This window comes from Anomaloglossus baeobatrachus, chromosome 5, assembly GCF_048569485.1.
Source record: "Anomaloglossus baeobatrachus isolate aAnoBae1 chromosome 5, aAnoBae1.hap1, whole genome shotgun sequence".
NCBI classification, from domain to species: Eukaryota; Metazoa; Chordata; class Amphibia; order Anura; family Aromobatidae; genus Anomaloglossus; species Anomaloglossus baeobatrachus.
The window spans coordinates 478,365,442-478,378,655 of NC_134357.1; the positions used below are offsets into that span (position 1 = coordinate 478,365,442).

Genomic DNA, 13,214 nt, shown 5'->3' on the forward strand with positions numbered 1-13,214 from the left:
ATCTTCCTGATCTCAAGTCTTATCTGGTGCCAAGTAGGACTTGGGTGATGTACAGTAATTGTGTAATGACATTCGTCACCTGAGGTCTATTCGGTGACGACTGAAGACGTCTGTCGCCACTTCTGAGCAAAAAGAGACAAGGGAGCTGAAGAGACAGGATTGAATATAACTTTTTTGTCAATTATTTTTTTATTTCAATTTTAAAGTTTTATTGGTTTCAAAAGAAAAACATACAGATAGTTACATTGTCCGATACCTTAAGATATTATGTGTTATAACATTGAAATAGTACAAGCCATTAAGGTGGCTTTACACACTGCAACATCGCAAACGTGAGCTGTCAAACAGGCAAACCTGGCCAACGACGCAACAGCGATCTGGACCTGCAGAACGACCTAGCTAGTCATTGGGGACGTTGTAAAGTATCTTTTTGAAAGGGAAGTCGCTAACAAAGTCGCTGTAAAGTCCCCTTTACACACTGAAACTTTCTAACGATCATGCTGCACAGCGGGAAACAAAGGACCAAAGAATGGTCCTGAACGATTTGTAGTGATCAGCAACTTCACAGCAGGGGCCAGGTCGCCGATGTGTTTCACACACTGCAATGTCGCTGGGGAGGTCGCTATTGTATGACCTGTTAACATTTATATATATATAGGTTAAAAGACTGTTTGGTGGACTTCCTTGTGTTATGCTGCCACCTGCTGTCAAAACAGAGAACAGCGGGCAAAAGTCCTGCTGCTCGAGTGACTGGTTCAGTCTGGAACAGGAGGAGGAGGAGTCTACATGTGGCTGTGTTTTGCAGAGAGGAGTGTGCTCGAGTGGGCTGTAAGATAGAAGGCCTCAGTCTGCCCTGTTTTCCGAGGTCCAAGTACCTTAGAGTGTTGCGTGGTGTCCCCCCCAAGACACAGATCCAAAGATGCTGGATGTGGAGCGAGGGGCCAGACAGCACGTGCAAATTACAGATCCAAAGAGGCTGGATGTGGAGAGCGAGGAGCCAGGCAGCACGTGCAAGTTACAGATCCGGGACAAAGACTGAACTTTAGAGGTGTCTGCCGGCGGAATACGGGCCCCAACGGTGACGAGGTACCCCACGCTGAAATCTGCAGTTAAGTGTGCACACTACTTTTAGTTAGGGACAGATAGGAAAAGACTCTGCACTGTGTTATACGAGTAAGATAACAAGGACTCTGCGTTTTTTTTTTGTTTAATAAGGATTTCTGTGTTTTGCTTTTGGGAGTACAATCTGAGGCTTCCTATCTTTGACAAGTTATTCAAAGTAGTTGTATGTATATTGCATTATCTCTACTGCTGTGCTCCCTTCCCTCACTTTTCCTCCACCTGTGTTGTGCAATACATTATTAAATTTGCATTGATTAACCCCCGTGGTTCCGTGCAGTCCTTGCGTATCCCGTTACCTGCAGGTTATTACATTTGGCGTAGTCGGCAGGGTACGCAGGCTGGTACGGAACAATGGACGGACAGGGGGGTGTTGCTGATGGAGGTGTTCTAATACAATCTGATGGGGGAATACCAGCAAGGCAACTGTCCCTGGGGGCTATGCTGACCCATATACCAAAATTTACTGGCAGCAATGTACCTCTCCATGACTGGGCGCAGAGAGTGAGGGGCATGTTGAGAGTAGCAGGAGTGACTGCAGAAAATCAAGGGGAGATACTGTTGATTGCCCTTGAAGGCCATGCTCAAGAGACCATTTTATTGCGCCCTGAGAGTGAACGAAAGACGTTAGAGCAGGTGGTGAAGATTCTTGAGAGAGTGTATGGCGGGAAACCAGAAGCAGAAGATTTACAGGCGCAACTGTTCTACAGGCTGCAGGGTGAAGAAGAAGGTCTGCCACAGTATGCAAATGCACTCCAGAGAATAATGAGACAAATGCTTACAGCAGAGCCAGAGCTAGCACAAACCCCCGGTTATGCTGACCGTACCCTACGAGATCAATTCCTCCGTGGGTTACATAACCCCAAGATCAAAGGTGCCCTCCGTGAACGGCTCAGGGTAGAAAAAAAACTAACTTTCCAGGAGATATTGGAAGAAGCAGTCTCCCGCACACAAACTGAAAATTGCGACCCGCAGAACGTCTGGGGTGAAGTTTGTATGCATAAGGTAGTCCCGGGTGAGAAAAACCGAGAACCGAGCCAGCCTGAGGCTAAAGTGGATCAGTTACAAGAGACTGTTACTGCTCTACAAGAGTTGCTGAAGAATATGCAAGCCCCGGCGTCAGAAGTAGGAACTACAGCACCGCGGCCAAATACCCGCACGCATACCTATCAAGAAGAGAGGGGACAGATCGAGCAGAGACGATCGAGACCCGCTGGAGACTACCAGTGTTGTAACTGTGGAAATCGGAACCATTTATTCCGACACTGTCCGGAGAGGAAGACGTCTCAAGAAAAACCACCGTTAAACTAGTGCCTCCCTCCATGGATGGGCACATGGCGGGGAGACCAACTGATCTTAGAGAAAACCAATGCCCTGAAGATATAGCAGCCAACACGCCAACGATCATGGCCGAATTTGAAGGGAAAGAAGTAAGATGCCTGATGGATACTGGGTCCCAAGTGACCACCATGCCAGAACAGTTCTTCTACCAACATTTTGGACAAACTGTATCCATTGACAAAGGGGCACATATCAAACTGAGGGCTGCAAACAATCTTCCCATTCCGGTTGTAGGGGTCGTGTGGATGAACATACGTGCCTGTGGCCATAACTTAGGCAAAAAAGGGATTGTGTTAACGGAGGGCCGGTACGACAGAGAGGTGCCAGCTATCGTGGGCATGAACATCCTGAAAGAATTAGACCAGTTGCTCTTCAACAAGGGGGGCTGTGATTACTGGAAGATGACAGTTGCTAACCGGCCTGCCCAAAAGGACTTCCAACACCTTATCTGTGCCCGAGGACTGTGGAAGAATGGTGGGAGCCGCTACCCGGTGGGGAGGGTTCGAGTCCCAAGACAGACAACAATTACTCTACCTCCAAATCGTGAGACAGTCCTCACCTTGCCAGTCGGGCCCCACCGTACACTCGAGGGGATGGAGGTGTTGGTGGAGCCTTACAGTGGTGAAGAGAACGGAGACGAACCGTTGGTGGCTCGCACTTTAGCCCGTTGGTGGCTCGCACTTTAGCAACAGTAAGAAATGGAAGGGTCCCTTTCCGTTGCGTGAACACCGGTGAACAGGCCTACACCTTGACCTCAGGAGTTGTTCTGGCCCATGTCTACCTGGCGCCTGAAGAGGTGGCGGCCACAGAATCGATTGAATTGCAGCCCATGGCAGGGGAAGCCTGGACTTGGGCTCTTTCTATGGAAAGAAAAGAGAAACCCACTGATCAATGGAACAGTCGCGTCATCTTAGGGCAGATGGGAGTGGACCTGAGCCCCTTCGCTTCGGAGCAAGCCCAAGCCATAGAGGACTTTATTTGGGAGAATCAAGCCATGTTCTCCCGTCACGCAGAAGATTTCGGCTGTACTGACAAGATTCAGCACAAAATACCCACGGGAGATGCCCCACCGATCAGGGAAAGGTACAGACAAATACCCCCAAAGTACTACCAAGAGGTGAAAGAGCTTTTGGCGCAGATGCTGAAGAGCGGGGTGGTAAGAGAAAGTCAGAGTCCATGGGCTGCCCCAATCGTGCTGGTCAAGAAAAAGGATGGGTCTACCCGCTTCTGTGTTGACTACCGCAAGCTTAATGGATGCACGGTTCGTGATTCCTACCCTCTGCCCCGGATAGAGGAGTCCCTGGCAGCATTGGGAAAGGCACGTTACTTCTCCTCCCTCGATCTGGCCAGCGGATATTGGCAGGTCCCTGTCGCAGAGAAAGACAAGGCCAAGACCACATTTATTGTACCCATGGGACTCTTCGAGTTCAATCGCATGCCGTTTGGACTAAATAATGCCCCAGGAACTTTTCAGCGCCTCATGGAAAGTTGCCGTGGAGACATGAACTTCGAGTCCCCATTGATTTACCTGGACGACATAGTAGTGTATTCTGCAACCTTTGAGAAACATCTAGAAAACCTGGGCCAAGTGTTTCAGCGGTTACGGGCCCATGGGCTTAAACTAAAACCAAAAAAATGCCGGATCTTTCAGGAAGAGATTGAATATCTCGGACACAAGGTGTCAGAAGCCGGCGTACAGCCCTCCGATGGGAAAGTGAGAGCAGTGCTACAATGGCCCACACCCAGCACAGTGCGGGAGGTTCGAGCTTTCCTGGGGCTAGCCGGATATTACCGTCGCTTTATCAAAGATTTCGCGAAGGAGGCAGAACCTTTGCACGAATTGCTCCGAGGGACTGCGAAAGGACTAAAAGCACAGAAAATTTGCTGGGGACCAAGACATGCAGAAGCCTTACACCGATTGAAAGAGGCCTTGGTTAGCGCCCCTGTGCTTGCCTATGCAGACTATAACCTCCCCTTTCGGTTGTATACAAACGCGAGCCTCTACGGCCTGGGTGCAGTACTGGCCCAGGTACAGAATGGTACTGAACGGGTGATTGCATATGGAAGTCGGACGTTGCGAGAAGCCGAGCGCAATCCCGAGAATTACAGTTCCTTTCGGCTGGAGTTACTGGCACTAGTATGGGTGATAACCGAAAGGTTCTCGGAATATCTCACGGGAGCTCAAATTGAAGTCTATACGGATAATAACCCCCTGGCTCACATCTCCACCGCCAAACTGGGAGCAATGGAACAGAGGTGGCTGGCACGACTCTCCAGATACAATTATCATGTGCAGTACCGCTCTAAGCATGAAAATCAGAATGCGGATGCCCTTTCTCGTGTTACCACCGAAGCCCCAGTGGGGGAGAGAGATGAACAGTTGGAGGAAGACGAAATTCCGGACTTCAGTAAATTCACCGCTCAAGTGGTAGAGGCTCGTATGCTGGAAATTACGTCGGGCACGACATCACGCCTGCTTGGCCAAACCAGAGAAGAATGGGTGAAAATTCAGTCATCTGACCCAGAACTGCTTCAAGTGAAAGAGTGGGTGAACCAGCAGCGCAAGCCTAGAAAGGAAATACGGGCCACGCTGTCGCACGTGGCCCTCCAGATTCTCAGCCAGTGGGATAAGCTGTGGGTGCAAGAAGGGATGCTGTATCGGAAGGTGCACCTAGCTACAGAGTTGGAAGTACGGTGGCAAGTAGTGATGCCCCAGAAGATGGCAGTACCACTGGCCCGAGAGGCGCATGAGAAGGGAGCCCATTTCGGACCGGACAAGACTTACCAGTGGTTGCAAAGAATAGTATACTGTCCTCAGATGCTTCAGGCAGTAGAGAAGGCCTGTAAACTGTGCCGTTCCTGCGAGTTAAGTAAGGCTCCCCCACAGCAAGCACCAGTACAGACTATTGTAACCAAAGAGCCGTTGGAAGTACTCATGATCGATTATCTGAAGATTGGTCACTCCCACCGGGGCTATCAGTTCTGCCTTGTGATGACAGATCACTTCTCCAAATTTGCGGTGGTGACGCCCACCAGAGATCAGACAGCTGAATCAGCTGCTCGAGCCATCAGTGATGACTTTATCCGGGTGTACGGCTGCCCCAAAAGAATACATTCCGACCAAGGGGCTTGCTTTCAGGGCGGTGTCATGAGAGAGCTGCAAAGGATTTACGGAATGCAGAAGTCAAGGACTACGCCTTATCATCCACAGGGCAACGGAGCCTGCGAGAGATTTAACCGGACCCTCCTACAAATGCTACGCACGTTGGAGGATGATCGTAACAATCACTGGCCCGGCTATCTCGCAGAACTCGTGTGGGCGTACAATAATCGTGTCCACTCCACCACTGGGTACACCCCATACGTACTACTGTTTGGAAGAGCCGGAAGAGGCATAGAAGAGCTCAACCTGGCTCCCCCCGAGATCAGTGAAGGTCAGAGCGTAGGTTCCTGGGTTGACTATCACCGTCGGCGGCTGGAGACTATCCATCGAATTGTCACCAAGCGGTTGCAAGAAAAGACACACCCGCAGCGGAAACCTGTGTGTGAAGCCCCGTTCTTGCCAGGAGACCGAGTACTAGTTGCAGAGAAACACCCGAGACACAAGTTGAGTGAGCGCTGGAAAACAGAGCCGTACATTGTGATTAGAAGAATCTCTCCCCACGGATCAGTATACGAAGTGAGAGGTGAGCGAAGAGGCGACACCCTCATCCTGCATCGTAATATGCTGAGGCCCTGCTATTCAGAAGACAGGACCAGACAAATTGCCTCGGAGACGGTGCCCGTGCCTGTTCCTGCTACCTTCGAAGAGGGCTCTGACGATGAACAATGGTGGCGGGCCCCGACCAACCCAGCAGACTGGGAGAGATCCACACCCCCATCCTTTCAAGACACAGGTGCCACCCCTGCAGAGCAGGAGTCACTAATCTCCAGAGATGGGTACGGGAATACTGTACTCCCTGATACGGCGCCGACGTCTGGTGAGTTAGCTGTGGTGCCACGCCGGACTGAGCGGGCTAATGCTGGTATTCCCCCTGATCGGTACTTGGCAGATGAATTTGTGTGTTCTGTCACTGAATCCTGTTTTACGACATTGGCTCCCAAGCAACAGGTTGTGAAGCAGGGCAGGAGTTGCCACCGTGTGCCCCTTTGCAGAGTGCCTCAGGAGTGTATCGGCCGGGACGGCCGAGGTTAAAGAGGGGGGGAAATGTAAGACCTGTTAACATTTATATATATATAGGTTAAAAGACTGTTTGGTGGACTTCCTTGTGTTATGCTGCCACCTGCTGTCAAAACAGAGAACAGCGGGCAAAAGTCCTGCTGCTCGAGTGACTGGTTCAGTCTGGAACAGGAGGAGGAGGAGTCTACATGTGGCTGTGTTTTGCAGAGAGGAGTGTGCTCGAGTGGGCTGTAAGATAGAAGGCCTCAGTCTGCCCTGTTTTCCGAGGTCCAAGTACCTTAGAGTGTTGCGTGGTGTCCCCCCCAAGACACAGATCCAAAGAGGCTGGATGTGGAGCGAGGGGCCAGACAGCACGTGCAAATTACAGATCCAAAGAGGCTGGATGTGGAAAGCGAGGAGCCAGGCAGCACGTGCAAGTTACAGATCCGGGACAAAGACTGAACTTTAGAGGTGTCTGTCGGCGAAATACGGGACCCAACGGTGACGAGGTACCCCACGCTGAAATCTGAAGTTAAGTGTGCACACTACTTTTAGTTAGGGACAGATAGGAAAAGACTCTGCACTGTGTTATACGAGTAAGATAACAAGGACTCTGCTTTTTTTTTTGTTTAATAAGGATTTCTGTGTTTTGCTTTTGGGAGTACAATCTGAGGCTTCCTATCTTTGACAAGTTATTCAAAGTAGTTGTATGTATATTGCATTATCTCTACTGCTGTGCTCCCTTCCCTCACTTTTCCTCCACCTGTGTTGTGCAATACAATATTAAATTTGCATTGATTAACCCCCGTGGTTCCGTGCAGTCCTTGCGTATCCCGTTACCTGCAGGTTATTACACTATTACGTCACAAAACCGGTGACGTTACAGCGATGTCGTTTGCGATGTTGCAGTGTGTAAAGCCACCTTAAGGCTCAACAACTACACAACAGTAGATAGGAAAAAATTGGACAACGAGTCTTACCACAGATAAGAACATATCAGATGTGCTGAATATAACTTTTTTACCCTACATTTATTTCCCTCTGGCGCTCAGAGAGACATTGGAGCATAATGCGACAAATTCGAGTCATATTAGATAAATTCAATGCAAATCAGATTTCCTGCCAAATTTGATCAAACTGACAAATTTTACATTTCGGTAGGTTTGCTCATCACTATTCACCGCAGTTTGGGTAATAGAAGCTGTACAAGCAATTCTCTAATATCCACCTATCAATGTGTCTTTTTGCGTTTTCCGGTTTATTTCCACATTTATTACCCTCTCCGGACCTTGAGGATACTCACATTTCCTGCAGTTGGTTCCTCCTCGCCAGCAAGGACATACACAGATGTGGTTTTCCCTGCTCCATTGGGTCCTAATAGACCAAGCACCTCACCTGGATGTACAAAGACAAGTGGACAATAACTCACATCATCCTGCACATCGGTCATGGAGTATTACTTTTGTTTTGGGTAACAGGACTGTTAAAAGATTAAATTCTAATCTTTGAAACAAACCTTTTTTGACGTGAAATGAGATATTTTTCGTTGCCACTTTCATCTTTTTCCGGAGTCGGGAGCAGCCCCCCCTGACCCGGTATTCTTTACGCAGGTTGTCGACGATAATCACCGGCTTCTAAAAAGAGACAAAAGTGAAAATCATTTCTATTTTTGATACTATTGGTCAATTAGTTTTCTTCCAGAAAGAGAGAAAATGCCTTTATAGTGCCGCCTACTGGAGGAGCAAAGCTATAAGTCAATTTGTAAGTCTTCAAATGTGACTAAGTTATTTTTCGGAAGACACCAAGGATGTGGAGGAGATAAGGAAATTGACCTAAGGGATTTGTCATCAAAACAATCCAATTTTTTTATGAAATTAAATATATTTAATATATATTATTTATTTGAGGTATATTATTTTTAGTATTTTTTTTTCCATTTATGTATTGTTTCTATCATTTTCTATTTTACCATGTATGTAAAAAAATAAATAAATAGATAAATCTAGTTATTTTCACACTAGCAAGTAGGGCTAATGTTGGACTCGCACTTCCAGTTTTCTATAGAAGACGTTTTATAATAATGCTAATAATAATTTCATTAGTAATGCACCAACATATTCCGCAGCACTTTACAATTGAGCTGGGGACATGTACAGACAATAAAGATATCACAAAGTAACGCAAAGTTCAATAGTTATTGGAGGAGTGAGGGGCCTGCTCGCAATCTTACAAACTATAAGGAAATGGGGGGACACAATAGGTAGAAAGTGTTTTCAAACAGTCTCATTATCACTGACAGGATTACAATGACTGATAACACCTTTAAGCTGGGTTTACACACTGCAACATCTCAAACGACATCGCTGTAACGTCACCGGTTTTGTGACGCAATAGCGATGTTGTTTGCGATGTTGCAGTGTGTGAAACCTATCAGCGACCCGGCCCCTGCTGTGAAGTTGTAATCGTTACAAATCGTTCAGGACCATTCCTAGGTCCTTTGTTTCCCGCTGTGCAGCATGAAGTTTCAGTGTGTGAAGACTTTGCAGCGACTTTGTTAGCAACTTCCCTTTCAAAAGGCTGCTTATCAACGTCCCCAACAACCCAGCTAGGTCGCTCTGCAGGTCCGGATCGCTGTTGAGTTGTTGGCCAGGTTTGCCTGTTTGACAGCTCACCAGAGACTTAGCAGAGACTTAGGGAGGTCGCTATTGCGTCACAAAAGCGGTGACGTTACAGCGATGTCCTTTGCGATGTTGCAGTGTGTAAACCCAGCTTAATATACAGTAGATAACACACTAGCCACCATTCACAATAGGTGATGTCACAGTTCGCCTGATTGACTGACTGATAACTGATCATGAATGACTGATAACACCTGTATATACAGCAAATAACACTGGATCCACCATTCACAATAGATGGTGTTTAAGCTCACCTCCTTCTCCTCCTGTACAAGAATTGATAACACCTTTATATACAGCAACACAGGATCCACCATTCACAATAGGTCATGTTACAGCTCACCTACCCCACCTCTACAATGACTGATAACACCTCTATACGCAGCAGATAACACAGGATCCACCATTCACAATAGATGGTGTCACAGCTTACCTCCTCCCCCTCCTGTACAATGACGGATAACACCTTTATATACAGCAAATAACACAGGATCCACCATTCATAATAGGTGATGTCACAGCTCACCTACTTCCCCTGTACAATAACATATAACACCTCTATATACAGCAAATAACATAGGATCCACCATTCGCAATAGATGGCATCACAGCTCACCTCCTTCCCCTCCTGTACAATGACTAATAACATCTCTATATACAGCAGATAACACAGAATCCACCATTCACAATACGTGATGTCATAGCTCACCTCCTCCCCTTCTGTACAATGACTGATAATACCTCTATATTCAGTAGATATATGTATGTACAGTCTATGAATGATTACCTCTTCCGCACATCTGGAAGCCAACATGGTGTCATCCTCAGGTCCTTCCAGTGCGTCAGGGTTTTTCTTCACTTTGGTTTTCTGTCTGTAGGTTCTAAAATGACAGGGAGAAATCATTTTGTTTAATGATGGGATGATAAATTGGACCTGCAGGACCGGTGTATTAGTTTTTTATTAACCTCACCAACCGACTAAATCCTATATATGGCCAAAACTACAGACGTATCTTATCCGAGTGTACCACTGAACAGTTTTTTCATGCACCTTAGTTAGCCAGTTCAAGACTGGACCATTTTCCCTCATTCATTTACTTTTCACATTGTGCTCTCCATAAGGTCAGAGAAAAGCATTCTAACATTTATATACATTTTTATTTGCCTCGTTTCCTCTGTAACTGTGGCTAGAATATTAGCCCCAGTTACAGGGCAAACTCATCCTCCTGATGGAAACTGCATAGTCAATTTGGTTTTAACACCCAGCACCTCCTGGCAGCCAGAGATCACATCACTTGTTCAGCGCTTTGCATACAGCCATCAGAAAGGCAGAGATGGTAATAAACTATCTCTGCCTTCTCTATAAGGAGTCCGAGTGTATCTGACAGTCAGCTCCCATTTTTGCAGCTGCATGATCTTTACTCTCCAATGAGGCTCTAAAATGTCACTGCAGAGTAAAATAAGGACTGCCACAATCTTAACAATCCGGAAACAGTTAAGATGTGCCTACAGACACATTTGAATAGAAGCCTTTATGGCAGATTCTGTCAAAAATGGCGACTTTTATACTCCAGTTTTCTGCAATAAAATGAAGAATGATTTATTATACCATGAGGTTCTGCTACATCTGTGCTATCCTGAAAACGCATTGGTAATTATATCTGAATCATTTGGAATCATCTGGAATATACGATTGTATAGAACCTGAAAACTGGATCTCTCCTGATGGTTTTCTTCCCAAGCAGCCATTCCAGGAACCACAGAATCCCAAAGAATAAGATGATATGAATGAAGGGCTGGGGGTGAGACACAAAAGGTGGAGATGTCAAAGGAGGAAAGATGTAACTGTTAAGAACAAGGCGAGAATGTGCAAGCGCTGTGTACGGTTGGTGGTCCTGGCGGTCATGGACTTGGAAAACATTTTATGGATTTGGAGCAGTGCCTCAGTCTTCAAGAAACGAAACATTTGGCTTTACACTGCCCTGTTGTTGTGTGAAGCATGGCTATACCTGCCTGGTACCAGGACGACGCTTGTGCATAATGTGGTCAGCGCTGGTAGAAAAAAGCATACGCACCATTACGGCAATGTAGTCTTCACTTAGATGATCGTAATCATCATCACCACGTGAAAATGTGCTCACCAACTGGAAAGAAAAATAATAGTAATTTATAGTATCAACAATATTTAATGAGTTGTTCACTTTTCTGCATTAGTGCCCACATCCCTGTAAAACTGATAGGGGAGGCTTTTTCTAAATTTTTTGTTCAGCCAATTCTGCCTCTGAGTGGCGATATTGCGGTCCTCTCATCCCTATGAAGTAACCCCCCCCCCGGACTCTGTGACCTCTGAGATCCGGTGTTGTCACGTCAACTTCCAGTTGACCCGATATCACCAAGGCCAGCCCCAGTCTCCCTCAGTGACTGGACTGTGGGCGGAGTTTCACCATATCTCCCAACTTTTGAAGAACAGAAAGAAGGACAAATTCCGTGGCATACTGCGCACGCAGCGGCAAATTTTAACCACGCCCCTAGCCACACTCCAAGCCACACCCATTTGACAGTAAGGGGTTTTCAGCAGATGCCCCAGACTGTTCATTCATTCATAGCAGCCAGAAGTTTCTCATATTTATATAAGCTTCACTTCACACATGTTGGTTTCTTGTGTCTATAAGGCCTGTTTCACACGTCAATGAAAACCACAGACCTTTTTCACTGACGTGTTAAAAACGCATATGTCCTTCCATGTGCCATGATTCATGGCAAATATGTGTTTTCCATGTGCTAGCCATGATCCATGATAGCGCATGGAGATTAGGTATTCCATCCTCACGTGTCCCTGCTCCTGCTCTCCATGGTGCTGAATCTCCTGCTCTCCTGTGTCCGGCCGCCACTGTGTCACCTCTGCAGCTACTTCTGGGTTGACTGTGCACTGCATAAATGCATATGCATGAAATAATTAGCTGGGCTGGAAGCAGAAGAGAGCAGCAACTGAACACAGCGTTGCTGGAGACGCGTGAGTTTAAAAAGCTTTCATTTAAATGTATGTGTTTTTCTGGTACGTGATTCATGGAAAACACTGTTTTCCGTGGGACATCAGTGATGCCAGAAAAAACGGACTTGTCTCCATGTGGAAATCACGTACACGTGTGTACTCCGCACAGAGATATGGTCAGTGAAAAATCACTGATGTGTGTGCAGACATATTGATTTTAATGGGTCTGTGTATGTCTGTGATTCTGGTACGTACAAAAACTGTCACATACATATCAGAATCACTCACGTGTGAAGCAAGCCTAAGGGGTACTTTGCACGCTGCAACATCAGTAACAATGTGTTACCGACACTGCAGCGATAGTCCCCGCCCCCGTCGCAGGTGCGATATCTTGTGATTGCTGCCATAGCGAACCTTATCGCTATGGCAGCTTTACATGCACTCACCTGCCCTGCGACGTCGCTCTGGCCGGCGAACCGCATCCTTCCTAAGACGTCACACGGCAGGCAGTCAATAGAAGCGGAGGGGCGGAGATGAGCAGGACGTAAACATCCCGCCCACCACCTTCCTTCCACATAGCCGGCGTGAGCCGCGGTGACGGAGGTAAGCTGATGTTCCTTGCTCCAGCGGCTTCACACACAGCGATGTGTGCTGCCTGCTGGAATGAGGAACAACATCGTACCGTCGCAGCAGCGGCATTATGGGAATGTCGGATCCTACACCGATCATACGATAACGACACTTTTGCGCTCGTTAATCGTATGTAAAAGGCTTTACACACTACGATGTCGACAGCGACGCCGGATGTGCGTCACTTTCGATTTGACCCCACCGACATCGCACCTGCAATATCGTAGTGTGCAAAGTACCCCTAAGGCCATGTTCACACGTTGCATAAATCCTGTGTTTTTTATTTTTTGCAGAG

The 13,214-nt window shown here is 47.1% G+C and overlaps 1 protein-coding gene across 1 annotated transcript in view; it reads right to left on the bottom strand.

Moving 5' to 3' along the window:
• Nucleotides 1–13,214, bottom strand: part of LOC142311866 (cholesterol transporter ABCA5-like) — a 214,307-nt gene that overhangs the window by 21,753 nt on the left and 179,340 nt on the right. Inside the window, exons 27-31 of the mRNA XM_075350671.1 lie at nucleotides 11,373–11,441; nucleotides 11,002–11,093; nucleotides 10,085–10,178; nucleotides 8,136–8,253; nucleotides 7,923–8,014 (exon numbers count right to left, since the gene is read on the bottom strand). Coding sequence (XP_075206786.1) covers nucleotides 7,923–8,014; nucleotides 8,136–8,253; nucleotides 10,085–10,178; nucleotides 11,002–11,093; nucleotides 11,373–11,441 — 465 coding nt within the window. The remainder of the gene's footprint in view (nucleotides 1–7,922; nucleotides 8,015–8,135; nucleotides 8,254–10,084; nucleotides 10,179–11,001; nucleotides 11,094–11,372; nucleotides 11,442–13,214) is intronic.